The following is a 27,917-nucleotide window of genomic DNA, read 5'->3' as shown; positions in this document are numbered from 1 at the left end:
GTATTCTATTTTTTGTGTTTTAAAATTTGAAGGTTCAGTTCAGGTTGGTCAAGGTAGAAATTGTGCCACATTATGGTACATTTGGCTCTGTCTGTTGCAGGGTTTGAAGTCCTATTGCCAAATTGTAAAACAAACTGAAATTTAGTTGGCTTTTTGATCTCCCTGACTGCATCCTGTTAAATGCCGTTTGTTGATTCAACTCTTACCGTTGGGGTCTTCCCAGTCCTTGTACCTCTTCTTGTACTGCGTCAGTCTGTCGTCAGTCTGGGCGCCCATTGGCTTGGCGAGGTTACGGAATGTCTTGGGGTTGTTCAGGTCCAGTTCCTGGTTAACCAACACAAACATTACCACCGTTACCATAACAGGATTAATGAGGGAACAGGCGTGCACTTTTCTTGTGGCTAACTGCTGTACTCCCAAACCCTGCAATCACCTCTGAGTCGAAGTCGGCCAGGATCCAGGGGAAGACAGGATACTGCATTAGGTCGTTGTAGGATCGTCCTGCCAACGTGTTCAGATGCATCAGGTACTGGAAATTACTGATCTCTCCTCGCTGGAAAACATATAGTAAACACATCAGTGTTATATTATGACGTTTCTTCATGTTGTTAAACGGAACATTGGTGTTAGATCTAGTCTAGGTTCTTACCTCCCATCTCTGAGTCACTGACTTTTCACCAACCAGTGTGCTAAGGAGCCCAGATCTGAAAAACACCAGGACAGAGAGGATGTTTAGCTGAAACAGCTCAGTACTTTGCTGTTTTCTAGCATGTGGGCAGTGAAAGGATCCTTTAGTTACAAAGCAATCGCTGCATGTGACGATATATGTCGTCCTTTTCTTTATTTTATTTTCCAGCTCACTATTTGATTCATTACCACAGAGGCCCATATCCAATATTTAGGAAAATGCATTTAACACAGATTAAAAACAAGGTAATATATATGAATATATACCCACACATTCCATAAATCATTTCACAGCCTCCAAAAAGGTAAAGCATTTCCCAGAGAACCAGTGGAATAAAAAAATGTATGTAGGACAGTGCTTATGCTGAATGTAGCACAGAGGAGGTCTTACCCCTGTTCCACACTTGTGTTGGGCCTCTGGCCTGAAACCGACTCAGAGCTGTCAGCCAGTGAAGGCACCACGGCCAAGAACCTGCAGGGAATTCATAATAAAATTAGGAATAAATATAAACGTCTTTACTTGCATATAAACCAGTGTAACCTGACAGAAATGACAATACTGGTATTACAGTGATCTACTCCAAGCAGAAATATTATACTGACAAGACGCTTTATAAGAGGATTTTATTTTAATATCACACAGAAGTAACCTCTGTAAAATCCCTCTTTTCAGCAAATACCCTGAATTCTGACTACCAAAGTCTTTTATCAAATAAAACTGCATTCATTGTCCTTAACTAAATCGTATTAGTGATCACATTTCTGAGGGTTGAAAAGAGGTCAAAAACATTATATGAAAAGGTTTTATAAAACTATTCTTTCCTTTACTTAAATGCATCAGTACCTTTGATAAACTTTGTTGCGGACTCCTTTCTGGAAGGCTAACAAGTAGTTTCTTCCATCTGCTGAGAAGACTTCCACTGCCATGGGCTGAAAGGTGATGACAAACAGGGCATTTAATAATAAAAAAACACAAGGTGGTGACTTACACACTAGAAATAAAAGAGTTGTGGTGTAAAATTCTGTCATAGTGAATTAAAGCATTAAAATTTAAGCCTAAATATGTTAAGCTACTCGCTATAAATGTGTATAAAATGTGGGCTGTGTTTACTGGTGCCACAGCATGTGTGTGTATGTATGTGTCATATGTGTATACTGACCTGCAGCAGGTAGCGTCTCTTGTGCACCTCCTTGATGTCTTCATAGGCGAAGATGCTGCAGGTTCTCTTCAGTTGGCTCTGTCCTTGTCTCGCTCCTCTGGGGATGATGGCTTCATGCAAGCTGGATACAGACAGACAACAGACAGTGATGCATTTAGTTTTACACAAAGTTTTACCCTTAAAGCACTTATAAGTTCACATCACAAATTTTCAAAGCTCCCCTTACAGGAAAATGTAGCTAATTTATTTCCTTGAGCTAAAAAACATCATGCTATTTTAAGGCAAAGAAAATTTACCAATGTGATCTAATCTTAAGGTATCTATACAAACATATATAAGAAAAATAACTAACAAAATGGAGGAGACACTAGGGTTAACTATTAACTTTCATTATAAATCAATGTGGAAATCGTTTTCATAAATGTATTTAATAACTAGTTTAATATATAAATTATCTAAAAAAAAGACTTAGATTGCTTTAAATATGTTTAATTTGATTTTAAAATGTATCACAAAATATTGCATTTACAATGAGAGCCAGCAAGCTAATAGTCATTTTTACTGTAAGCATAAAAAGAAGGATTGTATTTTTATTTGAATGAATGAATATTTAATGTTTTTCTTAATTGACCAACAAGATAATTGAGTCCCCATTGCAGCCCCTGAAGACAGCATGTTTTGACTGCATAGGATTGATCAGAGGGTCAACCAGTAAAACACATGAAGGGAACACAGTAAAATCAAAGAGGCATCTGTTGGTTATTTTCACAGTGTGTCTCAGAGGAAAAGACAGAGCTAGTTCCCTAATAAGATAAATATGTAATATCTCTGCTGAGTTTCACAACGCATGCTCTATCTGCTGCATTACATCATTCCAGCAGCAGAAACTCCCACTGCAGCGTCCAGAGGAATGATGTCATCTCTTCTTCAGGGAGGGAAAGTACACTAACTGTGTCATCATCTATTCAGGGATAATTATGCAACCCAGGTGTGAAGTTGTGATTCTCCTATAGGTGTGCAGACCTTGATGTAAAGTGAAAGACACAGGAGCCTGGACCTACTTAGGGGGCAGAGTGTCGATGTCCCTGATCTCCCTGGACACAGTCATGGTGTAGCCATCGATGACATAGAAGTGCTCTTTCCCAAAGAGTAGCAGGCCCTCGCTGGTGTCCAGACCCTGCACCCTGGCACAGCGGTACATGTGCTGAATCTGGAACAGTGAGGAGCGCATTAATTACCCAAAGTTTAGAGAAAGCAGTTTTCTAATGAAAAGTCACATTTAAATTCCTCCAGGCAAAAAAAATCTGTGAAGAACAAATACATGAGTGGGGAGTTGTGCTTTCCCCTTACTCAGTAGCTGCTGGTGAGACGGCCCAGAGGAGAGGGTTGAATCCCTCGGTGCTGCAGTTGAGCTGCTCGGTGGCCATCAGAAAGACCACAGCAGTACCTCATTAAAAGGATGGTGTATCTTATGTATATATCATGTGACTAAACATGATCCATTTAATTTTTCTGGGCTAATAGAGTGAACTGAAAAGTGTATTTTGTTGAAAAGAATAAAACTGCAGTTTGGCATTTTTAGTAATATTTTCATGTTGTTTACAATTGCTTGTGTGGGCTCACGCCGTTTTTTCAATAAATTATTTGTGAAAAATAATATATTCCAAACAATTTTGCAATTTGCTCCCAACTTCTGGAAAAACCGATAGCACAGAGTGTGAGTAACATTGTTAAAGAAAGGTAGTGCTATGCCATTAAAAATGATTGATAGAAAAGATCTACTTGTAGTATGCATAGATAATAAACTCAATCTGAATCTAATTAATAATACAAAATGTTATAACACTGACATATTACACATATATAAACTAAATACATTTCTCCACCAAACAACATAAAATAATTATCCAAACAATGTCCTTATCTATTTAAAGAAAATAAATACATTTGATTGTGTAATCTTATGTTTGTGTTCCTTTCTGACCTTCTCTCCCTCCTCCAGGAGGCGCAGCAGGGACGTGTTGTCGGTCCGTTGCTCTTCTTCAGGTCCTCCTGACTCTAACAGCTGCTCCTGAAGCTGCTCCTGACTGTCCTCATCTGCCCCATCCGCTGTGGACCGAGACCTCTTCAGAGGAGCCTTCACCAGGCCTGGAGAGCAGAGAGCAGCAACATGTTTGAAAGGGATTTCAGGGAAAGGAACACTACCAGAAAGAAGCGTTTGTGGCAAAAAACAATACCAGTGTGATTTCCTAACCAGCTTTTGAAGTTAGACACCATACCGTGTCTTCCTGGTATTGTCTGTGTACCTTTGACTCTAGCGATGGTGTCCTCTCCGTGCTCGGGTTCATGCTGTGTGGTCTCTCCCTCTGTGTTGTGTTCCACAGAGTGCTGATACATGCCAGGGTTTCCAGACAGCAAACGCACGTAGTACTCCTTACTGTCGTAGCTGATGGCTCGCCGGTAACGGAGAGGCTTCTGCAGAGGGGCGTAGAAAGAGTAGTAGGTGAGGAACAACTTACACCATCCCCAAGGGGGAACAGCTTTGGAAAGCTGTTCATAGGTTTAAAATTATAATAATATTCAAGAATGGTTTGCCTGCATATTATTGCAAATTACCAAATACATGGATTAAAGGAGATTTCTGTTCTCAGAACCACCACTACACAGAAGACATTTACTGGAAGCAGTGCATTAACATCAGCGCCAAGTCTTTTATCAAAGTTTATCATACTTAGTCATAGCTGTGGGACATTATATTGACTTAAATGTATGAGGATCTGGGATGACCTACTGAGAAAATACCAATAATGTGCAGTCACTGACATGCAAAAGACATTGCGTACAAGAAAAATTACAAAATGTTATCAGTCATGGTTAGTTTCATCATAGTCATTCTCTGCTGTGACCAACATACAGTAGATGTGAGGTCCGAACTAACAGAAAAACAACAACAGCTGAGATGACGTAATTCTTCAGCCTCATCTGTAACACCAATAACCTGATGTGCATGTAAACACTTTCTGTACAGTACCTGGGATGCATTTTTGCTTGATAGTCACACTATGCATTTTATTCTCTAGTGTATTTTAGGAGATTTAATACTAGATGGAAAACAACTTCAAAGTCACAGCAAAATGTATGCACTGGGTCAGCTGAACATATACATGTTCACATGCACATGTACACATACACACAACAACAACAACAACAAGTTAATAACAGCACCAGGAAATTTCCTGTTCCTGGAGTTTAGCAAAGCATCATATTTACAACAACCACCTTTCAACCAGGATATGGCCTCAAAAACAGATTTACACGTTGCTTCAACTGTCAACTGCAACAGTTGCATGATTCATAGGATTCTGATTTGCTCTTGAAGCATGTTTGTTACTATCATGCAGTCACGCCAGGCACTGACAGGAGCTCAAGCTCCTGTGGACTTCAACAAGATACCTGGGCACGGTCAAGAACCCCAGCCACTGAGGCCACTGAGGTTACCAGGGGCACCAGAGGAGGTGAAGAGGGCTAGAGAATGTAAAAAGATGGAGAATAAGATACATGATGTATAATACATGATATATGTTAATTAGGCCTCAGGGAATTTGGAGTTAAGAAGGATCCTGTTGAGTCTCTTTGTTCATCCAATTCCATCTAGCAAGTTGCCAGAGCATTATGATTTTAACTTTTCTTTAATCACCTCTGGCTGTTTGTATTGTTGGTAATCAAGAAAATTTAGTTTATGAGTTTCCATGTGTTGTGTTTTGGAAAGCTGACATAAATACAAACCTAAACGGGTATGCCTGTGAGCTATCTCTTTGTATCTTCCTGACCAAATAAATCATTGTGGAGAGAAGAGAGGCACCCACTGGCAAACAGAGAGGAGGGATTATTTGTAGAGCAAACAAAGCTAAATGTGTCTCGGTGGTGCCAGGAAAAGAGAGCCACCAGCTCACTTCCTCACATGACACCGATGAGCTAGTCCAAGAGCTCTATTTCAGGAGAGCTATTCTTACAAGTTCACTACTCTGCAAGGGATCGGTCAAAGTTACAGACACAATGGAGGAAACTAATTCTAAAAAAATGTATTTCTCCCCACATTTTATTCAAAATATTTATAGGACATTTCTATTCTGGGATGTAATGTTTACAGACAAGGCTATTTTAAATACAGGTGTTTGTGCCAGTATATCAATGGCCTCACATATGATCCTTTAATTGCTTTCATAGACTGCTTCTGCTGCAGCTAACAGGATTATTGTATAAATAAATAATGAATATTGCTACGTCTACTGTTATGGCCCTGTGACTGTGACTTTAGTCGCTTGAAAAGTTAGTGATCAAGGATTGAAGGCTTTATCTGCAGTCATTCTTAGTGGAAGCTACTCTGATGGGGGTGTCAGCTAAATTTATAAAATGTAGATAAACTAGAAGTATCTATCTTATCTCTCTTGGTGTCACTGCTAAAAAAGAATATTTAGAAGGTGAAGAAACAGAGATAAAAATGGAAAAGTGAAGAATAAAAACCATACTGCCATTCACTGTATATCACAAAAGAGGTAACTCCTGCAGAAAAGACGCAGTTCATAAAAAGTGTTCCTAAAAAGAATCGTAACTATGAGTCCCTTTATGTTACCTAAAAGTGTGGTAGGGCATTACAGAATTATATAAATCCAGACTTAAAGATGAATACCTGTCCAGAGTTGGCGTTAGGCTCTAACTCAGGGATGTATGGGTAGTGGATATAGAACATGTCATTGCGAACCATCTTCTTCCTCATCCGGCAGGGCCCCTCTGTCATCTCCAGCACAAACTTGTCCAGGTGTGAACCGATGGGTGGGCCCCAGAGGCCCCGTTCACGCAGCAGTTCGTACTCGATTGACGCCCACTCCTCGGTCACGTACTTGAGGGCGTTCTGCTGCCGCTGGGAGACAGAGGGGTGGATGAAGTGTGAGTGGTGAGTCACTTTAAATGTGTTGCTATAAATTATACATGCTGTCACAACTGCTACACCAGCCTGTGAAAATGTACCTGTACTGTGTTTTTATTGTGTTTGGTCCTGCAGTAATATCCTGACTGCAATGTTACATAACGGTCTGTTGTTTTGTCCTGCAGCTGGTTTCTCAGTGTAACTGTACTGCTACTATATCATATCCATTAAGCCAGCTTGAATTCTTGCACCCACTGTGTTTGGTACTAATGTATGATGTGTGGTACCTCTTGATATTCTTTGTACTGCATGGCCACCAGGTCTCGAACAACAGCGATGTGTGTGAACATCCACTGGAAAGTCTCCTGTTAATTAGAAATACAAGATTGTAATAAAACAAAGTTGACTAACACAATAGTTTAAGGAAATTCTACATGTTGCTGCAGCCACACAGTGAGTGTCAGTCGTGTTTGAGTGTACCTGTGCGGACAGGCTGTTCTTGTTCAGGCTGTTCTCCTTCTTGTTGCGCCGGACGCCTGTTAGCTTGGAGAGGCCGAAGCCGCTGCTCACTCTGGACAGTTTGGACTGGGTCGCTGGTGCCACTGCCTCACCACGGCTGATATACTTCTTTTCGTGAACTGACCAACGGAGAAGGAGATATAAACAGACACATAAGTGCATTTTTTACTTTCAAGCGAGACAAATCAGGTAAGATGGTGACTAATGTGACTAGTGAATAAATGTATCATGTATATTTAATTCTTCTTTTTGCTTAAAATTGCATCTGTGGTAAAAACTGCCAAACAAAGCAAATGTAAGTCTGAATTCTGAAAGTGAAGGACAATATTTGGGTAAAAGATATATATATTTTTTACTTTCTCACGGTCACAGTCTTGTTTTCATTGGAAATACAAAAAAAAGTCTGGTTGAGCAGACTTGGTCGAAACTCTGCCGATATAAGAGTGGTGAATTACTACCAGCCACATGCCAAAACATTTTTTTACAACACTGATGAGCACGAGGGAGAGAACCAGCAGGAGAGAGAACAGATCAGCAATAATAGGCCCTATTGGCAGAGCACCAGATTAAAGTATTTGTTTTGCAAAACAAGAGGAGCTCCAAAATAGTTGATCTAGTTATGTAAATCTGGATAAGCACTCACTCCCAGGGAGAAAAGGACACCACAAATCCAACACAGACATGGCTCAGGAAATATCCAGCAAGCCTGTGTGGTGACGTCTGTGTGTGTATGTGTGTGTTTCCCAGTGTCACCCACCCAGGTGGTTCTGCCAGCTCTTCAGGGCCGGCTCTTCCAGGGCGGGCCGCGCTGTGGCTATGTCCACGTGGCCTCTGTCGTTGCAGGGCAGGGACACTTTGAATATGTCCTCCAGCATCTGACGCTTGCTGTGCATCAGCTCCGTCCACACCCGGTTCACTGCCTTTAGCAGCAGCTGCCGACCTGCAGAGGGAGGACAATAATCACTGTTCATTACCAAGTTCGTCTGCTTTAATGACATTAAAGTACAGCGCTGTTGTGTGACTGTTTCTCATTAAATTAGTTAGCAGTCTGGTCTGAACAACGCTGTCATTTGTGGCACATTTGTAAAACTCTTTTATAATGCCTGACATATTCATTACAATCCTTCTGTCTCCTAGTTTGTAATACACTTCAAGTCTCCATGCAAACTCACACAAACACTTGTTCCAATACAAACACTGGAAAACATACTAGATACACACAGTGGAACACACTGGATAACATACACACAAACATGCTAAAATATATTACTTTAAAGAAGTATTAAAACCCTGAAACTTGCAGTGGATTGTATTTTGCTAAAGTGAATTATGGATACACTGAATTTGCCTGTTGTTGTCGCAGTAACACATAATGTCGTCTTCTGTCAAATGGCATTTGCTTAAAATGACCCAAAAAAATAGCCCATTCAACTTGATTACGCTGGAAAATGAATCATGTTTTACTCAAGCCCACCGACAAAGACTGTTTTAAATAAGTACTGAATCAGACGTTTGAATATGTATTTAAAATCAGTCAGCAGGGTTAAATGGGTTCATCGACACTCATACACACACATAACAGTGTCTCACCCTCGCTGACGTCGTGGTTGTGCGTAGCGTCAGCCTCATTCTCTGTGGGCATCATGACATGCCAGGTTGTCATCCTGGCCTCCGCCTCCAAACCGAAGCCCTCCACGCTACTGCAGAGAAAAACACAGCGACTTTGTAGCAACCTGCCATGTAAAGACCTGAGGGGGGGAGGGGGGGGCGTCACAGGGAGTTCGATTGTTTGGCTTCTCTGCAGCAGATAAGTCTACTCTCTATAGTTGTGCAGTGTGTCGTGTTAAAGCACATTGTGTCCCCAGCATGGTAGGAAACTGTGTCTCCCCACCTGCTGTAGTTTTGGAAGCTGTCCGTACTTCTGGCAGGACACACAAGCACAAAGAAAAAGAGACTTGCCACAATTACACCTCCAAGTGGACACAACACAGTCTCAGTCAGGGGAAAAACAGGTGAGACTCTGTGGTAAACATTCCTCAGAGGCAGAGCTGCTCAGAGATAATCTCACCGAGTTAAATGTCTGGAACCGAAGAACAACTAGTTGTAGTACCACTATAAAATATACTACAGAGTAGAAATGGTGGTTACTCGTTATTCGTGACATTCAAATAAGACTAAATAGCCTAAATATATGTAAGCTAAGTTAACTAGCTAAACTCCTGAAAAACGGCAAGGCTGGATATGACTTTAAATGTTTCATTTGGTAGTGTCACCAGCTCTTCTCTTACACCTCGTTTCATTCCTATCCTTTAGTCCAATATGATTCAGAAAGAAAAATTGCTATGATTCATGTCTGTTAGCGCATTCTCCATCTCATCCTCCACACAGAGTACATGCACAGATCTATGTGATGAGTCTGCTATGAATAATGCATGCTTCACACAACCAAATCTAACACTTGGACAGATTTTCCTCTGACATAACAAACAAGGGTAAAAGCTTTATGTTCATGTTGCTCATTAACTGCTACATGCTGCAACGCTAAACAAACGGCTTTAACGTAAATACTCATCACTACTGCAATACACTGATGACACACACATTAAGCCACCACGATGTCTTTTTAAAGAAGCTGTGCTGAACACTTTCCTCTGCCGCGAACAATGTCGTTTTGTGAGCAAACCCCTTGTGAAAATACTTCTAGTATTGATGTGTGATGGGCGGGAGGTGGTTTTTAATTTTTCTTTAATTGTACAGTCAAAACACTAGTCTGTGTCCAGGCATGTCTTAAGACCAAGCTACAAAAAGATTTATAAATATATATTCCCCTTAAATACACATTTGAGACAAGCCATATGTCCCCTTACCTCCCACTGTGCAGGCAGATAAAGCAGTGAGCCAGACAGGCCACAAAGTCCTGATCGTGGTTTCCCGGCCCGAGCACCAGGTTGCGGTTGACGGTCAGGACCCGCAGGGCGTCCAACAGGGCCACCTGCTGAGCTACCGTCTTGTGGGGTCGACAGAGCTGGTAGAGCACCGTCCGATTCAGACAGTGGTAGATGGTGTCGAGGGAAAGACCCTGGGAACGCCTCTTGGACTGCAGGAGGAGAAGAGGCAGGAAAACAAACAGGTGTAGGAGGTTAGAGGGAAAGTATTTTTAAGTTAAGTGCTGAAACAAGAGAAAGGTGATAAATAGAGTTGAAGAAAAGAGAGAAAAGAGAAAAGTGTCGTTTTGTGGCTGTTTCTCTGCTGTGCTCTGGATATGGATAAAGCTGCTGTGGAAATAATTCAGCAGAAAGAAGATTTGTTTGAGCAACCCGAGTTGAACTGGGTTAAGTAGTTAGAGGGTTGTGAATGCAGCTTTGTTATTCTAGTGTTGTTGTTTTAGTGTCTGAGAAGAAAACTGCTAAAGGACTTAATGTGGAAACATATTTGTGAAAATGAAAAGACTTTCCAACAAAACTTGACACTTGAAAACATCAAGTTAAAAAGTTGGAAGTTGCACAGAATAGTGCAGTAAAGACGTGCTTGAGATGCATTGGAGTTGTCCTTGATATTACATTAATTTGGTATATATAATTGTCTGGCTGCAAAAACAAGATAAATAGAAGAAAAGACATGACTTTAGAACAGTTTTCCAGGATGCAGAGGCACATTAAGGTTTGAAAAATGAATTTCAGAGCATAATCTGTTAATCTTCTCAATTGCACAGTAGTGTGCACAGAAAGCATTGCATTAAAAGCAGAAAGTCCCCACACATGACTTTACTTGAGAAGTCTCAAAGCAATCAAGCTACTTTACTGGAGAGCTAAAACAAAGGATTATTTATAAAAACATCACTTAGAATTTTTGCATCCTGAAAAAAGGCAAATGACCCTTTTTTCTCTTTTTCTCAGTTAAAGCAAGAATAAGCCAAAACATAAACTTAAGCTTACATACAATACATTTTTAGAAAAAAATTCCCATGCATCCAACTCCACAGACACAGACATACATATACAGAGAGACACACAAACACACACCTGTCAGTCGGTCAGGGATAACAGTCGTATCTAATTTATGTGCCTTCACGGGCTAAAATGAGCAAATGAGGCCTGCAGTCAGATGGATGCTGCTTATCTAATTTAATCCTGAGAGTGTTCACTGGTTACATTAACTGGAAGAAGACTCACAGAAGGACTGCTTTATTTCTTCATCCACTGCAGGCAGCACACACACGCTGTCTGATTGCCTCTGGCTGCTCTGGAGAAAAGCGCCCAGTCTGATAATGCAGGTTGTTTAATTTTGTTGGGTGTGATAAAATTGACTGCTATAATCTGACTCAGGAAAATAGCCATTAGCTCTATTGTAAATGTAGTCAGGCTTCAGAAAGTCCTAAGCCTCTAGCAACATTTTGAAAGTGCAAGAGGGGAAACCATACACAGCCTGAGAGAGACGCAGGAAAATCAGTATTTTTTTGATATACCAAACTTGTATTATTAAGTCCCTTGATGTCTTTGTGACACATGTGAGTTCTATTTACCATTTGAGTTCATCTGTCCATTCTGAACCTTCAAGAATTTTTAAAGGCAGTTTACCTGTCCTATGAGCTGTACAATAAAGTCCACCACCAGCTTGGAGTCCTTGTTGAACATGCCCTGCCATAGCTTGTCCACCACACGTTGGGTGAAGTAGAACACATTGTTGACCAAAATCTGATAACTGCCACCACTGCTGAGGGGCAGAGAGGCATCTTCACCTGAATGGAAAGGAGCAGCAAGGGAGAGGCGGTTAACATATATTAGCTGCCATGTATAACCTCTGCTTTGATTTATTTATCATAAATGTGATACTGAAGGATTTTCCGTCTTACGGTATAATTACATAACTAAACAAAAGTCATTGGCTACTGGCTAGTCAGCAAACTACTACCCATATTACCCAGTTTACAGTTATTTGCAGTGTTTTCAAAGAGTTATTGTAATTAGAGTATTTTTAAGACTTGATAGACAGAATGATATAAGTCCTGTGCCTTTATTAACAGAAATGATAATAAATGATATACTGCAAAACAAGCTATACCATAGGTTACTAGCTTAGATACATTAAGAGGTAAGGTCAGAGGTGATGTGTTCAAAAGACAAAACCATATTAAATACACATTTGCTGTATGGTCTTATAGTTTATGCCCACATGTATCTAATTCATAACAACAGACTACAGACTGAAGACTAAATATAACACAAGCATCTGTGTAAAATGCTAAAGACACTTGCAGTTCTCTGGGCTTTGGGCTGTGATCTGCTGACTCATGATGCAATCATGAGAGCATCTCACAGAGCCAACTAAGAAATCGGTCCAAGCTGTCCTGCAGGATGCTTGTCCGGTCCATTTTCTGTATAATCATCAGCTATTTTTGTCAATAGCCATTTTGGCCGGTAGTGAACCATTAAAGTAAGCTGAAACATCAGTGAGCAGCCGCATGAGGAAATAGTTTGAAGGTTTATGTTTATCTTAAAACTATATAATACTGGAGCACAATGAATCTACTAATTGTACAATCTGAGAGAGGCTGGGCCCGTCTGTATGAGGGGTTGATGCCTTTGTTCTGACCTAGAAGGACATCAGCAGCCAGAAGGTGCTCCATGACGCCATCCAGGATGTTGGACTGAAACTCCTTCTGCTGAGTTCTAGTGGAGCGCTCAGGGGACGCCTAGTACCAGAAAACAGACATACACATTTAGGGTCATTATTTACCAAGAGCTATGGTGAGTAAACAATGGGTTTGCTCGCATTTGAAAACTTTTAGTCATCAACTTTTAGTCATCAAATGAGAAAAAAATATTCAGAACTACAGGTGATTATGTGTTCTCCAAGGCACTACATGGGATAATAATTTGAAGCTATAAATTCTGTGTCCATCCACCCTGGATATTTACTCACCTCCAACAGCAGGTCAATGATGGGTGTCTGCTTGCTGGCCGGGGTCATGCAGAGGTTGTCCATGATCAGGACCCTCATGAAGTCAAAGACATACTTTTTGGCTGGGTGGTTGGTCAGAGAAGTCTTGGAGCCCACGTTACAGTATTCAGACTGGCTGCGATTCATACCCGAGTCCCCGGCAAAGGCCTTGAACTCCTCGGTGGGAGAACCGGCCTCGTCGTCCAAATCACTGACCTGGAACAGATGGAAAGACACAGTTTGTCAATAGTTGTTGTTTTCACAATTAAAACAAAACAGTACTTCAGCAAGGTACAGGATAAAAATAAAGACTTTTTATTACAGAAAACCATACAAACTTTTAATTAGAGACATTTCTTCATTTCCCTATTCTACAGTGCAGCCTTGCTTCGTACATGTTCTTTTATCTGATATGTTTTGCTAACAAATAACTTCATTCAATGGCTTGGCACTCTGCAGAAGCAATTATCTGAAAGTAAACTGTGTGAAAACACCCTTTCTTCTGCATTATGTTCTTTAAACTGCAGTAGTTTACAGTAATTACAGGGCCCATGATTTCCAAGGAGATTCCATCGGGGCAATAACTTACTGCATTTATTGCCCAACAGGAGAAAATCACAATCTGCAGTGGCTTGATAGGGTTACTGATCAATACCTGTGATTACTTGCTCTTCTAATTAGATTTTTTGCTTGTAAACCCAATTCCACACCCATTCTCTCAGTCTTATAACAAAAACAACTCATGCATTTGAACTTAAAGTATTGAGAGAAGAGATTTGTGTAGAAGAAGGTGAAGTGCTATTCAAATTGCTGCATTTCCTTACAGTCCCCAGTAAAGGTCACAGATTTCCTATCGCTTCTTTACTTGTGCCAAAAATTTGGCTTCATATTTATTTCGGGGGAGAAAATGTGGAGGCTTACCATCTCAGAGTAGGGCCTGATGTTGAAAGGGAAGACAGTCGCTGCCAGAGCACAGAGGAAATCAGGACTGTGCCACATTGGTGACAGGTCGGGCACGTTGTGGTAAAGATACCTAAAGAACTGCATGAGAGTGACCGGGTACTCCCTCAGCCAGGAACCTTCCTCCTCTGACTGCCACGGCTGTAAGAGACACACACGAAAACAAGTCAAGCACTTATTAGACTGAACCTTTTTTATTCAAACGTCATATCTAAAGCAGTGGTGCTAGTTTTTTAGTTCAAATCAGCGACTAGTTTGGAGGATCCAAGTAAAAAGTGGAACTCGTTCAGCTGCAGCCTGCGCCGTCAGTGAGGCACTTCCCAGGAGGTTGAGTGAAGCTTGTCTCAGCAACCAGCAGTGAGCACAGTGTGATTTACTGAGAAACTCCCAGGTGTGAGTGCGTGGGTGAGGATAAAAACAGCATGTGTGCCCAGTCATTTTTCCTGGATTAATGGAGCTTAAGAAGACGTCTTTAAGGAATCCAGGCAAGCAACTGCAGGGAAATCCAACATAAGCAACCACTTGAAAAGGACAAATGAACCCTCTGAAACCTCTCACATATTAGAGTCTCTCAAGACACATAAGCTCTGTGTGTGTGTTCAAAGGTAATCTGCTTTTGGGAAAAGGTGTTGGATTTAATTAGTCAAATTCTGGGTAAAGAGGTTTCTCTTAAGCATTGCCTATTCAATTTAAATATTGAGAAATTAAAAATAAATTGTTTTGTACATTCATTAACAAAACAAGTTTTGAGAGAACTCCAATTACGAATGTATACTGTAGAACATCTGACACAGACAGCTGGATTATGCTTTCATTCTCGGTTTTTAGGTGTTTTTTTTTCGTTCTGTTTGATTTTTTTCAACTTCATTTGTCTGGGCTTTTACCGTCATAATTATGTTCTTCTTGAAAATAACAAAGACGGATTTATGAAGAACCAAAGGTTTTGTTCTCACCAGGTTGAGCATGCTGCGCAGCATGGCCAGCAGCAGGAAGGCAGCCTCGGTGCACACATTGTGGATGGAGCTCACTACTGTCGCACTGGAGGCTGGCATGCCAAAGATGAACGTCCAGATAGAGTCCAGATCAAACTGAGGAGACAAAAACACACACTGGGGTAATATACACACTACATATTATTATTAGGTACTACATTGGCACAAGCTGCGTGTGTGTTCTTCCATCTACGTGCTGTTTTTACTCCTGGAAACTGCTAATATCTGTATATCAGGCATCAGGGCTCTGTGGCAAACTCTACATGTGGTTACAAGTTACAATTGATGAATTTCAGCTTTTTCTACTGATTTGTTGTTAGCCATGCCAGATAAAAGTGTGTATAGTAGAATACCCTATAGAGGTGTATGCAAGAGTTTGTCCACCCCTTGACAAATAACATAGTTAAAAAAGATGTAAACACAACTTCTCGAGGGTATGAAGCATATGTAATGATATGTACATACTGAAATGCCACTTTCAGTACATGCTTCAGATGTAATATTGTAACCATTTGTCACTGCATAAATCCCAAAGGAGGATCATTTCTGAAAAAGTTTAATTTTAGGAAGAAATAAATGAAGTCTACTTTTTGAATTTCATAGATACTGATTTTTAGAGAAAAAAAAGAACCTGCATTAATTTGTTCAGTAAAATGTAGAGAAAGAAAAAAGGTTGGGTATACTAACATGTACCTGCAGGCTGTCTGGCAGCTCTGTGACAGGCTGCTGCAGGAACAGCGCCATGAGCAGGAAGTAGAGCTCAGGGACGTTGGTGTGTTTGGGCAGCAGTGTCTGCAGAACAGGGAATCCTGGGAAGTGGCAAGCATCCCGGTTGATCTCTCGCAGCGTGGAGCGCCCACCAGCACTGCGGCCCACATTGAAGCCTAAAGAAGGGGGGCGGGGGGTAGAAAGTAAATTGAGGAGTGAATGTTAAGAATATTGCTTGAAGGTAAACAGGTGGCATTACCACATTGACTAAGGCACCTATTGGCAACTCTGAATACAGCTGTTGTACATGGTTTGGGATGTATCAAGGAGGTGGTTATAGTAATAACCCAGTATTGTAATCTTCTAACTGAGCTAATCAGGCAGGATTCAAATCGTAAACTGAGCAATAACAGAGTACCTTCAAAGATAAGGATTTGGTTGAGCTGGATGACAAAATCCAAATCTAAAAGAAACTAAGGGCTTCAACCTGAGAGCACACATTCTGACAATGCTACAGCAGTGGTAGTTCTGTTAGGCCATGTCACTACTCAGCAAGGTTTTCATAAGCAATGTCAATGGTTCTCAACCTGTACATTGGTAAGATGATATTGGTGACGTGGTAATGTTGTTAAAGTAAAAAAAAAAAAAGAAAACTTAAAAAAAAAAAACTAATAATACACCTTTGTGAGCATTCTCTTTATTTTTATTATCAATTTGTTTAAATAGTGAATAATTACAGCATAAAAAGGCCTGTAAAGAGAAAATAAAAATCATAATTTTGAAGCAAAACTGCACAACAAGGTTGAAAACCATTGAGCTCAGGAGGCACTATGGTCGCAGCAGCAGGGAGTGCAGGGAGGCAAAAAATAAGAAGACAAACCCTTGGCTGTGCGGCGCACAAACTGTGCAGCTTTCTGTTTACTGAATGAAGGCCAACTCCGACGGAAAGCGTTGCCAGAATGAGGAGAGGCGTCTGCTGAGCCATATTACAACATACAGTATACATACTGCACATTATTGCTGCATGCTTCTGACTCTTGTGTTAGGGAATGTGATTGTCAATACAGTGTCAGATTTTATTCGCTAAATGCGTTGCCACTATTGGCCATGAAGCCACCCCAGGCTCAAGCACTCACCCAGCACTGTGCCGATCTTATTGGTCAGGACAGAATCAGTGTGGTCCAGCCAGCCGCCTCCACACAAGCCCTCTTTAAAGCGGTTGAGGATGGACTGGTTGGAGAGCAGCACTACCAGGATCCACAGAGCTGCAGTGACCGTGCTCGAGTGAAGGTGTTCCTCCATGAACATCAAGAGCCAATCAAAGCCCAGCGTCCGCACCATCTCCTCACAGGCCCTGCAGGGGGAGACGGAGAGCACATGGAGTCAACAGATGGTCTACAGCCAGTGTTACTTCTAACATGCAGTCTAATTAATTATTATATTATATTATATTCATATTATACTAAGATTACTTTTAACGTTGTAAGTGAAAATGATGTAAGCATTCTAATTAATGGCTGCTTTGCTTTATTGGTAAAAATGTTTCTCAGATCCAGGATATTCACATTTGAACACTTTTGATATGGGAGGAGTCTTACTGGGCATTGACAGAACACTTCTCTTTGGTGGTGAAGAGCAGTCTGAGCAGGTTGTCCAGCAGTCGGTTTCTCAACAGAATGAGGTTGGCTGACAGTAGACCGCCGAAATCATCATCATTACCTGCAGACACAAAAAGGTTTTCATAAGCAAACAGTTAGAAATAATGTCATTCATTCCACTGGTCAAAACAGGCTGATACAATTAACTAAAAAAATATGTATCTATTTTAGATAGTTACCTCCATCAATCTTCTCCTCGTTATTGATTTCCATGATGACAAACTTCTCACACACTGCAAACGTGGGCAGAGTGGAGGAGATGAACTGGCCAAACCTATAAAAAACAAAAAGGACATTTTGTTTGAGTTTTTGCTTTCCATTCCCCAGTTTTTTGGAATATCTCACTCCTGCTTATAGAAAAAGTTTAGAACATGTGTTTACCGCAGCAGATCATATGGGTTGGGGAAGCCTTGCAGCAGCAGACTGAGCACGTTGCTGATGGCAGCTACAGTCGGCTGGGACAGTGAGGTGTCTCTCAGGGTCAGCAGCAGTCTGGGGATCAGCTGAAACTCTCTCAGCAGTTTGGCATTTTTAGCCGCCTCACTGTTAAATACAGAAAGTGGTACACACAGTTGGATGAGCTTCTTTACTGAAATGATGACATCAAAAAGGAAGAAATGGTGCCAAATAACGTCTTCAGTAAAATAATATTTATTATGATTCACTATTTAATCATATTATTCAGGCACATCACAAGGAAAAGAAAGTTCTGACACTTGCCTGGATTCTGTCAGCAGTTCGATGAAATGCTCAAACAGAGACAGATGGAGCTCGTAGGGAGCGTGGAGCCAGACCTGAGGAGCAGAAGGAGCAGACTGAGACCTCTGCGACACAAGTTGTGTTTGGCAAAGCAAACTTGCTGGCAAAAAGAGGTGGCATCTTGGCACAGAGAGGCCCAGTTTCTCAAAGGTATCAACAGCCAAGTAAGAAACTTTTTTTCTCATCTGGTCACAGCAGCCAATACAGACAAAATATACCCGCCAGGTAGGGCTATAAGTGGAACAAGATGCTCATGGCTGGTCAGCTGCCAAAATTGCAGACTAAGTTCTTTTAACTGCTGGACGGCAATAATGCTGTAGAATTTAATTACTTTTATTTTTTTTACCACTATGCCCTCCTAAGTGCTCACCTCAAAGTCACAGAGCAGGTCCTGGAAGGCGGTCGAGTTGGGAATGATGGAGGTCTCATGGCCACTGTCAACTGTTCCCACCAGAGAGAAGGTGAGGTGGAGGATGTGGCTGTTGAGCAACGAGCGCTTCTTCTTCAGCAGCATAGCTAACAGCTACGAGGGACGGACAACAGCAGACATATTTTAACAATCATACATCATTGCATTCAGGATTGCATCACATTTTTGTTTCGAACAAATTAAAATAATTAGGTTCCAAAAACTAAGAATTATTTGAAGGAAGGCTAGCGGCTGGCGGCTAAAGTAAAACCTTAGTGGATGTATAAAATCTCTGGAACTGTAAGTCTGTAACTTAATATAAAGTTGTGAAAATAAGAGGAGTGTCAAAAAAAAAAAACAATGCCAAATTTTTCTGACACAAACAAATGTTGTTTACCTGCTTTTTTCAGCCACAGGAAAAATCCAGAATATTAACACTTGTTATGTGACCAGTGTTCAACTGTATCTAACCTGGTAGCCTTTGATGCGCTCCATCTCCTTACTGGCCAACGGGTTGCTTTTTACAACACAGACCAAAGCTTTGACAGCTGCATACAGCCCCTCCACATCTGACGCCATGGCAACCAGGCCCAAGATGGCTGCCGCCCCACCCACATACTGCAGGTTGGTGGCCACAGGTTTGGCGACGAAGGCACGGACTCCTGAGGGGGTAAAAAGAGGGAAAGGTGCATTTTAATTTCAAAAAAAATCTGCAGAGTGAATATGATAAATTCAATTACATTCATCATGCTGAGCTCAAGAATAAAATGCTAATTTAGATATTTTGCTAGACAGTTTGATGAATATCACAAGATGAGGGCTCATAAAATATATTTTTCTATTTAAAAATGCAGTTCGGACTGTTTTGGTGACTCCTGTAAATGTTCCTTTTCTGCATCTTCTGTACCAAATCTCATGAGTCTCTGAGCATTGACAACAATACTGTATAAAACAGCATTTGTTGCTGATATTATGGGTTGTTTGTTTTGGTTTACCTAAGTATCCAATGACTCCGGCTCCAATGGTACGCGCTGGCCCGTTGAGGTGGCCGGCAGCGTTATGAATCAGCTTGACCGGAGTGGCATTTTCATGAGAGGACACAGTGAGCTAAAGACAGGGGGAAGAACTGGTTCAGTAAAAAATATCCCAAGCAAAAAGAACACACAGACTCACACTTTTTTTATGGCTTTATTAAGCCATTTCCCTCACACGTTCTCATTTGTCATATTTATCCCATATATTCTTTGCCTATAGATTTATTTTGTTTTGTGCAGGGTTTGAACACTGTTTGCTGTGGATGTGGCTGTTTGTGTTTGTCTGAACTTTCAACGACCTCTTTCTTTTCTTTTTTTAATAATACTGTATTTATCAAGCTCTATTTATTCATTTTAACATGATGGCCAATTAAGCAAGTGAAAAAGGATTAAAAAATTACTGTAACAACTGCCTTTATGTGGCATTTTTCTAGCTTTAATAAGAAAAAAATGTTCCAGTCTGAATTTGAATAATACAAAAACGCTAATATATTCTCTTAACTGCTGGTACAATAAACCACTCTCTTCCTATTCTACAACAGGTCCATACTGCAGCAGAAATGCTGCCTCTGCACTTCTTTTCTGTTCGCTTCCTGTGAGTCGTCGTGGGTCGAGGCTCAGCAGGGAAAGCAGAGCAGGCTAGGAAAGAACTTGACAGGTGGGGAGAGAGATAAGGATGGAGGAGGGAGCTCATTTGGAGCTTAAACACACTTTTGGTGGGATAAAAGGATGGTGTGTTACTCACTGTAAATTCATATATGTGTGTGTGAATGAACATCCATGCAAGTATACTGAATGCATATTTTTTGTAGAGAAGAGAATTTGACCTTTGCACGCCAGTATGCAAATGCATGTATGTCTGTATGTGTCGTGCTGTGTGGCTGGTGTGGTGCTGTGTGTGTGTGTGTGTGTGCTGTGTGGCTGGTGTCGTGTGTGTGTGTTTACATTTATAAATAGAGAGTGAGCAAAAGAAACCTCCACAGAATTCTTTATGTGCATCTTTATTTATTATTTAAGATAAAAATCTTTCTTCTCTGCAAACTTTGCAATTTTGCTAAAGGTCTGCACTGAAGACGTCACCGCACTGCACTGTGGCTGAGGAAAAGAGCTGTTTCCTTTTTTCACTCAGTTACATCAGTCTGACATGATGTAATGTAAGTCAGTGAGCCCAACACTCCGGCCTCCTCCGCTCAGTCTCTTCCAACTCACTCAGTAAGTTAATAAAAAGCACATCTGCTACAACAGTTGTGTCTCGATTGAAAATGACTTTGATGAAATTGGTTGATTCCTTTACTTTTATAGTATATCTGACAGTAAACCAGACAATGCTTTCAGCTCATTCATCTCAGTGTCATTTTTTCAGTCTCCATGCTTCCATTTAACAAAGTTGTCAAAGTCGTGAATTCTGAAATGCTACCGACAGTGGCTTTAATTAAACACAAAACTAGCATGGTGTCTAACCTGTTTGGCGATGGCTTTGCTGTCCAGTTTATTGTAGACTTTCCTGATCTTGGCAACGGTGAGTGTAGAGACAGAAAGGGCATAGAGACTGAAGGACACCTTCTCCTCTGGTACCAAAGCCACTGGAGAGGTAGGTGCTACCTCGGTCTTTGAGTCTTTACCTGGGACGATACAAAGTCAGACGAGGGAAACATAAGGATAAAAAAGGAATACAAATTTACAGAAATGCGTGAGGAAAGGGGATAAAATTACAAAAAGGAAGGTTAGTAAGTATAATATGTTATTAAGGATAGAAAAAAAGAGAAAAAAGAGAAGAAGATGGTAGAGTAAAAGAGTGACACTTAAAGATTAGATGATTTTTTGCACACCCCCCTGGAGCATTAAACCAGAAGGACCACTCACAGGGCAGGTAGACGGCCTGGAAGCTGCCCACATAGATGGGTCCCAGTTCATAGATGGCGGCAACGCTGGTGGCAGGCATGACTTCCTCCAGGAAGTGGCTAGGCCCCAGACGCCACACCAGGCTGGAGAGCTGGCGTTGGGCAGGCGGCGTCCCCACGTACCCGTACACGGTGCTCATCACAGGAGGGTTGGTGGAGCCCGAGCCGCCTGGTGCACTGTGGATGTAGTGGAGCTGGAGGAGAGGGAACACTTTGAGCCCCGGGAACTTGTAATGGCCATTTTTCACTATTTTCTGATAATTGCCAATTTCATAAGTTGAAAAATGATCTTAAGATTAATATACAGCCCTTTATGATACACAATAGTGGAACATTGATAGCTACGGGTGTACAGAGGGTTAAGATTCAAATGGTAGAGATAAATCAGGTAGAGGTAAATCAAAGGTCAGGACTCATGAGCTTTATGAAAGCTACTATTGTTCTTGCTAGTAGGTGGATTTTTGCTATCAAGAGCACCCAAGGGATCCTTAGAGACTTCATATTTAATACAGAAAATTTGTGCTTTACACCCACTGACAGGTGACATAAAAACCACAAGTACACCCTTACATGCACACAGACACATAAGATACATATGACCAGCTTGTTGTTTCCAGAGTGACGACCTCAGCAGGAAATGAAGCCGTCGTTATCAGGGGTGCTGAAAGGAAGCTGAGACTTGCGGTCTGCCGAGCCATTTCCCTGCTCTGCTCTCTTATCTCAGGGGGATCTAAAGTCACTAAACCGCAAGCCACATCACAGTCCGCTGACTGCTGCGCTTCTGGTTTAGAAATGTATTTCTGTGCTTCATCTTAATCAAAAGAAGAAGTCAGTGATCTGAACATTCTGAGCTAATTTAACTCCAGAGCAAATAACTGCTAATTCCATTACTTCCTTGGTTGCTGATTCTATTTTCTATAATATTAGCACTGTGCCTTAGAGTGACTTAAAATGAGTGCAATCTGTGGATGGGACGGCTCTCCACAACCAGTCACTCACAGCTCCTTTTGGTATATGCGGGGAAATAATGATGCACGATCACATCTACTCCACTACTGTCTACTGTGTAGCCATCAACGTTAAATGATAATGAGATAAGGAAATAATGCACATCAGCATATTCTGAACATATCCTCTTGGAAAGGGACTGTATATTTGTAATAGTGCCGAAACGAAAGGCTGAATAATCACTAAGCTGATTGACATAAAATAAAATACATTTAAAATACCAAACATTCTCTAGTTTCAGATTCTCAGATGTCTGATCTCTGTTTGAGACTTTGGGTTTCGGACTGTTAATCAGATACATTTGAAGACACCTCCTAAGGATTTAGTAATCTGTGATGAGTCTTTAATCTTTTTTTCAACATTTACATTGACTAAACAACAGTATAACCCATTTGCTTGAAGAATTATCAACAGACAAATCACATATGGAATCATTAGTTGCAGCCCTAATTTGGGAATCTATAATCTGCACAGAACTGTACATAGATTACTGATTTCAGTAATGATAATGTATAACAATGATTTTCACAGTAACACAATGTGTGTGTCAGTACTTCCATTAAAGGATAAGTCCAGCAAACCGCTGAGGAAGAATTTTCCTGAGATGCTGTTCATATATGATATAATTCAGTCTATAACTTTACCTTGACAGTGTTTATAAGCTGGCCATCGATGTACAGCGTAGCCATACTGTTCTTCAACATGCCTTTGCTCATGACCAGCACCAGGTGGTGCCACTGGCCCTCAGCGATCAGCTCGCCGCAGCGGAAACGAGCACAGCAGGGCAGGATCTCATAGAAGGAGGCTTCTTCACTCGACTCGTCCGCTGCTTGATAGGGGGAGGGAAGCGGGGGGGATATCGATGAGTCAGGGGGCTGGGGCAGACTTAAAAACATTCACTCTGGGTTACTGACTCAAATCCCACAAGGGACAGTTTTATAAGGTGTCATAAATGTGCAGACCTCCCTCACGTTACCACCCTCCCCTTTGTTGTTCTGTCTCTTGCTTTGCTCCAAACCCACCATTAACAGGGCAATACTTAAAAAACTTAGTATTGCCATTGCAATACAATAAATAAACAGTTTCTAAATTCAAATACACACTGAGATGATTAATTCCATCGTTAAGAACATGCATTATGTCATGTATCATGTCTACAATACGCACAGGACCAAGCCATTCAAAAACCATACTGTGTTTGTATGTCAAATTTCACAAACATACTAAATATCTCAATGGCTTAGAATATATGTTGATTTCACTCACAGCAAGGTCACCACCACACACAATAATAAATAAATGTCACTACTGGACTCACAGTAGGTCTGCAGCAGTTCTTCCTTGGTGGAGACAGTGAGCGAGCGATCTTTGGTGGACAGAACAACGGCCAGGCAGACATAGTGCTGCTCCGAGGACGTGGCCCGGCGGACGATGGTCAGCAGTCGCACCGGGTGGGCCTGAGGAGCTGTACTGAAACGCTCCACGCAGAACCAGGTGGAGTAGCTCAGGCCTGACGGAGGAGGGAACAAGCGCTCCCCTGGAAGAGAAAGAGGTGGAATTAAAAAAGATTACCTATTGGTGCAATTCTCTTATATATATTATAAAAAGTGCACACTAGTATGTTATTGCAACTGTGGAGACAACTACAGTGTGATCTGTTTATTCCAATTGTTTTCTACACAGCACAGATTTTGCTCTGAGATTTGCAAAACAACATGAACAGACCAAATTGAAGTGCTACCTTCCATAACATGCAAACCTTGATATTGTAACAATGAACAGGGTAAAATAGGACACACACCATGGTGTGTACAGCATTATGGGTTTCCACCGTAAAAAGCTTCTTTATTCCCGTTTTGTTGCAGAAACAAAGTGCGTAATGTGAATGTATTCATGCGTTACAGCTTAAACTTTATTTTAGTTTAGTTTTATATTACCACTCTCATTTTGTCTTAATGCTATTTATGATCTTGGAAGTATCAGTAAGCCCCTTGAGTCATCTTGTCTCACCTCTACAAATAAGTTTAATTTCATTCATAATGTTTGTAATTATTTTGCTTCAGCACTTTATCTCTGGAAAATAAATTACGTCAAGATTATTTATACAGAATAGCTTTTTGTTAGACACAACTACAGACCAAAACTCAGCCTTCATGGCAGATTTAGGCAGATAATATCTTGTGCTGCTATCAAATAAAGCAAAAATGATGGAGCCACATCAAAATAAGTGAGACTGTGTTGGACTGAGCTGCCAAATCTGAAGGCACCATGAGCCACACTGTCCTGCAGCTGAACTTACACTTCACAACGATGCACTTCACAGCTGTGCCTCGGGATCAGGCTGTCCCTCAACAGTTTATCAGACTGGACCAAACTAAAATTGGCCAGAAGACCATAATTCACTGTCTTCTGGCACACCACCACCTGCTCTGAGCATGGATTGATTTTTGTATTAGGCCTCACTGGAGGACAGATCCAACTACAAGCTACAGTAAATGCATCTCTTTGGTACCACTGCATTACATTGTTATTTGTGGAGTTGACTATGGACTCGTGGGACTCGGATGTGAAAATGCTGCAGTAGATGTGCTGCAGGAACAAAGATACTTTGGTTGGAGGAATTACATCTACTTCTTTCATCTATTTCTTATGTGTATCACTAGATGGTTTATACAACAGAGGTGCTATGAGTTACTGAGCAGACTGAGGATATTTTGATGAATGAGCTTCCTGATGATGTCATCCAAAGATGTGGGTCAGAGAGGAGCGGGATAGGAGAGGGAGGCGGGGAAGGAAGGAGGAGAGAAGGGAAGGGGATTGAGATAAATAAGGTAAAAAAGGAGGGGACCTAAAGTGACAATAGAGAGGGGTGGAGGGAAGGCAGAACGAGTAAGGGATGGAGGAAGAAAGAAAAAGAAGGACGGAAGATTGGAGACTGAGATGAGAGATAAAATGGACAGAGAAAAGGAACGCATAAGTGACAGTGAGAAATAAAGGAGGGAAAGAGCAAGGTCTATAAATAGTGTTGGGCTGAAGAAGACAAGAGACAGTGTGGGGTGAGTGGGTGCAGAGGGAGCGGATGAATAGGTAAACAGATGGAGAATAGTAATGTATGAGTGGATGTGGAGATGACGAGAGGAGAGGAGAGGAGAGGAGAGGAGAGGAGAGGAGAGGAGAAAGAAGAGTCTAGCTGTGCTTCATAAATACTAAATGAGGCTACCGACAAGAAAAATCAACCGTAACGTCATACATTAAATTTATCTCTGCCTTCAGGTCTACGAAAGCCTCTTCTGTAAAAATCTCTGCTGGTATGATTGTGTTTTTATGGTGCATTTAGTGACAAACAGATTTGTTTTTAACACACTATATAACCAGTTAGCAAACTAAAAGCTAAAGGCCGGCAGACAGACGAGGGTTGCAACTGCAGATAATCTTTGCACCGTGGAGGGGAGTGAAACATGGGCCGGCTGTCTGTTTGGGTTTTAGGTGTTGTAGCTTTTACTTGTGCACAAATGACGATAACATTTGAAAAAATAAAACACTTTTACACTACGTGCCAGATTCCCCTATTCACACACATTCATACAGTAATGGCAAAGGCCATCACAAACTCACTTTTCATACACGGCATCGGGAGCAATTTGGGGTTTAGTATTTTGCTCAAGGATACTTCGACATGCAGTGGGAGGAGCCGGGGATCAAATCAATCACCTTCTGATTAGTGGACGACCCGCTCTGCCTCCTGAGCCCCGGCCGCCCGCTGTTTTACTGTATCTTATTATGTGCAGCAGGGATAAATATGAACATTTTAATCGTCAGAATCTATTCCGACTGTTTCAAAAATGTCTAAAGATCTCAAAAATGTCCCTGATAATTTCTGAAACAATGATGGAACATGTTAATACCATAGGGGCACGAAAAAAAACCAAATGTATTTGTTTTGCCAACTAACAATTTGTTGTCTGCCAAACTAGCTGCTAAAGTAACAAAAATGTAGCAGAAATTGGCTGCTGGTTGGTGGTTAAATCCCACTCTGATATTAAAATACTTTGCGATGGTTATGCAATGTTCTTCCTTTTGAATTAAATGAAAAGCCAAATGAAATGTGCCAACAATCCAACCAGTCGCACTTCGAGACCCTGTCATTGCTAAAGACAACTGCTTTTGTTGAAACAACTGGCTCTCATTGTACCTGCCAGAAGAATGATGTATACCATGTGTCAAAACTGGTTATAGGTTGTTGATTTCCCTTAATGGATACTGGCAACAACTTATTACATCAATGATTCTGTACGGGCGAACATCATCCAGAAAGAAAAGGATCATTTGAAGAGCATTTTCTGGCATGGATTTTTATTTTGAAGGGCCCCTTAAGACTGCACAGGTGGTGTCTGCTCTCTTGGTCAGGTGACTTCCATTCCCCCAAAGAGGCAAAAAAACTAACTCTACAGTAAGTGTAAGCCAGCCAGGCTTGAATACATTTTTTCTTCTGTTTATTCTTTTTAAGATTCTTTGTTTTGTTTTTTTAATTAACTGGACTTTGTTTATTTTTAAATATGGGTGGCAAGTTAGCCAAAGTGTAGACCATGATATAAAGAATAGTTCATTTCATTGGAATCACCATAATCTGCGGAATGGCTCATGGGGGCGTAGCAAATCCACAAAAATGAACTCATAGTTTTATGTGGGGTTTAAATTTGGTTTCAACTTTGACACGCATTCACACAATTGCAAACCTTACACAGGGAAGTTAAGAAGAAGGAAGTATCATGTTTGCAATGTTAATAACATTTCATAAAAGCCTGCTTCACCAGAATATAAAGTGTTCATTAAGAGCCAAGGTTTGCAGACAGTTGTGAGACAGTACAATTATTTCTGCCCAGTTAACAATTGAACTAGCAAGCCAGCTACCATGTTTCCAGCTACCTTACATTACATTACATTTCTTGTCAGTTCAGCAACTAGCCAACAACTTCAACATAACCCAGTAGAATGAAAAACACTGAGAAAAGTCAAGCAGATTTTACCTGTACCCATCCCGCTCAGCACTGCTCCGTCGCTGACACCTGAGGCGTTGGTGTTGTTGGTGGGGGCGTTGTGGGGCGCCAGGCTGGGCAGAAACAGGCACCTGCACAGGGCAACAGAGGACAGATTAATGATTGTCATCTGTGGAAACAGCTGTAACAGATACAAAACATGTCGTCAGCTTATATAGGCTGTTATTGTAAAAGAGATTTACTGCAGGTCTGCCGAAC

The 27,917-nt window shown here is 41.1% G+C and overlaps 1 protein-coding gene across 1 annotated transcript in view; it reads right to left on the bottom strand.

Annotated features, from left to right (window-relative positions):
* Positions 1–27,917, bottom strand: part of wdfy3 (WD repeat and FYVE domain containing 3) — a 91,587-nt gene that overhangs the window by 10,336 nt on the left and 53,334 nt on the right. The window contains exons 18-52 of the mRNA XM_035658294.1: positions 27,690–27,790; positions 23,981–24,199; positions 23,307–23,488; positions 21,617–21,848; positions 21,215–21,375; positions 19,715–19,826; positions 19,191–19,381; positions 18,681–18,833; positions 18,272–18,345; positions 17,933–18,094; positions 17,731–17,825; positions 17,492–17,612; positions 17,030–17,247; positions 15,873–16,069; positions 15,147–15,281; positions 14,155–14,334; positions 13,216–13,449; positions 12,886–12,985; positions 11,871–12,031; positions 10,161–10,390; positions 8,884–8,993; positions 8,051–8,233; positions 7,255–7,412; positions 7,062–7,139; positions 6,538–6,768; positions 5,301–5,372; positions 4,154–4,322; positions 3,832–3,995; positions 2,909–3,057; positions 1,848–1,968; positions 1,532–1,617; positions 1,079–1,159; positions 650–704; positions 434–553; positions 207–324 (exon numbers count right to left, since the gene is read on the bottom strand). Of these exons, the coding sequence (XP_035514187.1) occupies positions 207–324; positions 434–553; positions 650–704; positions 1,079–1,159; positions 1,532–1,617; positions 1,848–1,968; positions 2,909–3,057; positions 3,832–3,995; positions 4,154–4,322; positions 5,301–5,372; positions 6,538–6,768; positions 7,062–7,139; positions 7,255–7,412; positions 8,051–8,233; positions 8,884–8,993; positions 10,161–10,390; positions 11,871–12,031; positions 12,886–12,985; positions 13,216–13,449; positions 14,155–14,334; positions 15,147–15,281; positions 15,873–16,069; positions 17,030–17,247; positions 17,492–17,612; positions 17,731–17,825; positions 17,933–18,094; positions 18,272–18,345; positions 18,681–18,833; positions 19,191–19,381; positions 19,715–19,826; positions 21,215–21,375; positions 21,617–21,848; positions 23,307–23,488; positions 23,981–24,199; positions 27,690–27,790 (5,153 nt within the window). The remainder of the gene's footprint in view (positions 1–206; positions 325–433; positions 554–649; positions 705–1,078; positions 1,160–1,531; positions 1,618–1,847; positions 1,969–2,908; positions 3,058–3,831; positions 3,996–4,153; positions 4,323–5,300; positions 5,373–6,537; positions 6,769–7,061; positions 7,140–7,254; positions 7,413–8,050; positions 8,234–8,883; positions 8,994–10,160; positions 10,391–11,870; positions 12,032–12,885; positions 12,986–13,215; positions 13,450–14,154; positions 14,335–15,146; positions 15,282–15,872; positions 16,070–17,029; positions 17,248–17,491; positions 17,613–17,730; positions 17,826–17,932; positions 18,095–18,271; positions 18,346–18,680; positions 18,834–19,190; positions 19,382–19,714; positions 19,827–21,214; positions 21,376–21,616; positions 21,849–23,306; positions 23,489–23,980; positions 24,200–27,689; positions 27,791–27,917) is intronic.

Source organism: Morone saxatilis, unplaced genomic scaffold (genome assembly GCF_004916995.1).
Source record: "Morone saxatilis isolate NCDOM2014 unplaced genomic scaffold, NCSU_SB_2.0 Contig16, whole genome shotgun sequence".
Classification (NCBI taxonomy): Eukaryota; Metazoa; Chordata; class Actinopteri; family Moronidae; genus Morone; species Morone saxatilis.
The sequence above is the reverse complement of the archived record's forward strand: the minus strand, read 5'-3'. Positions and strand labels throughout refer to the sequence as shown.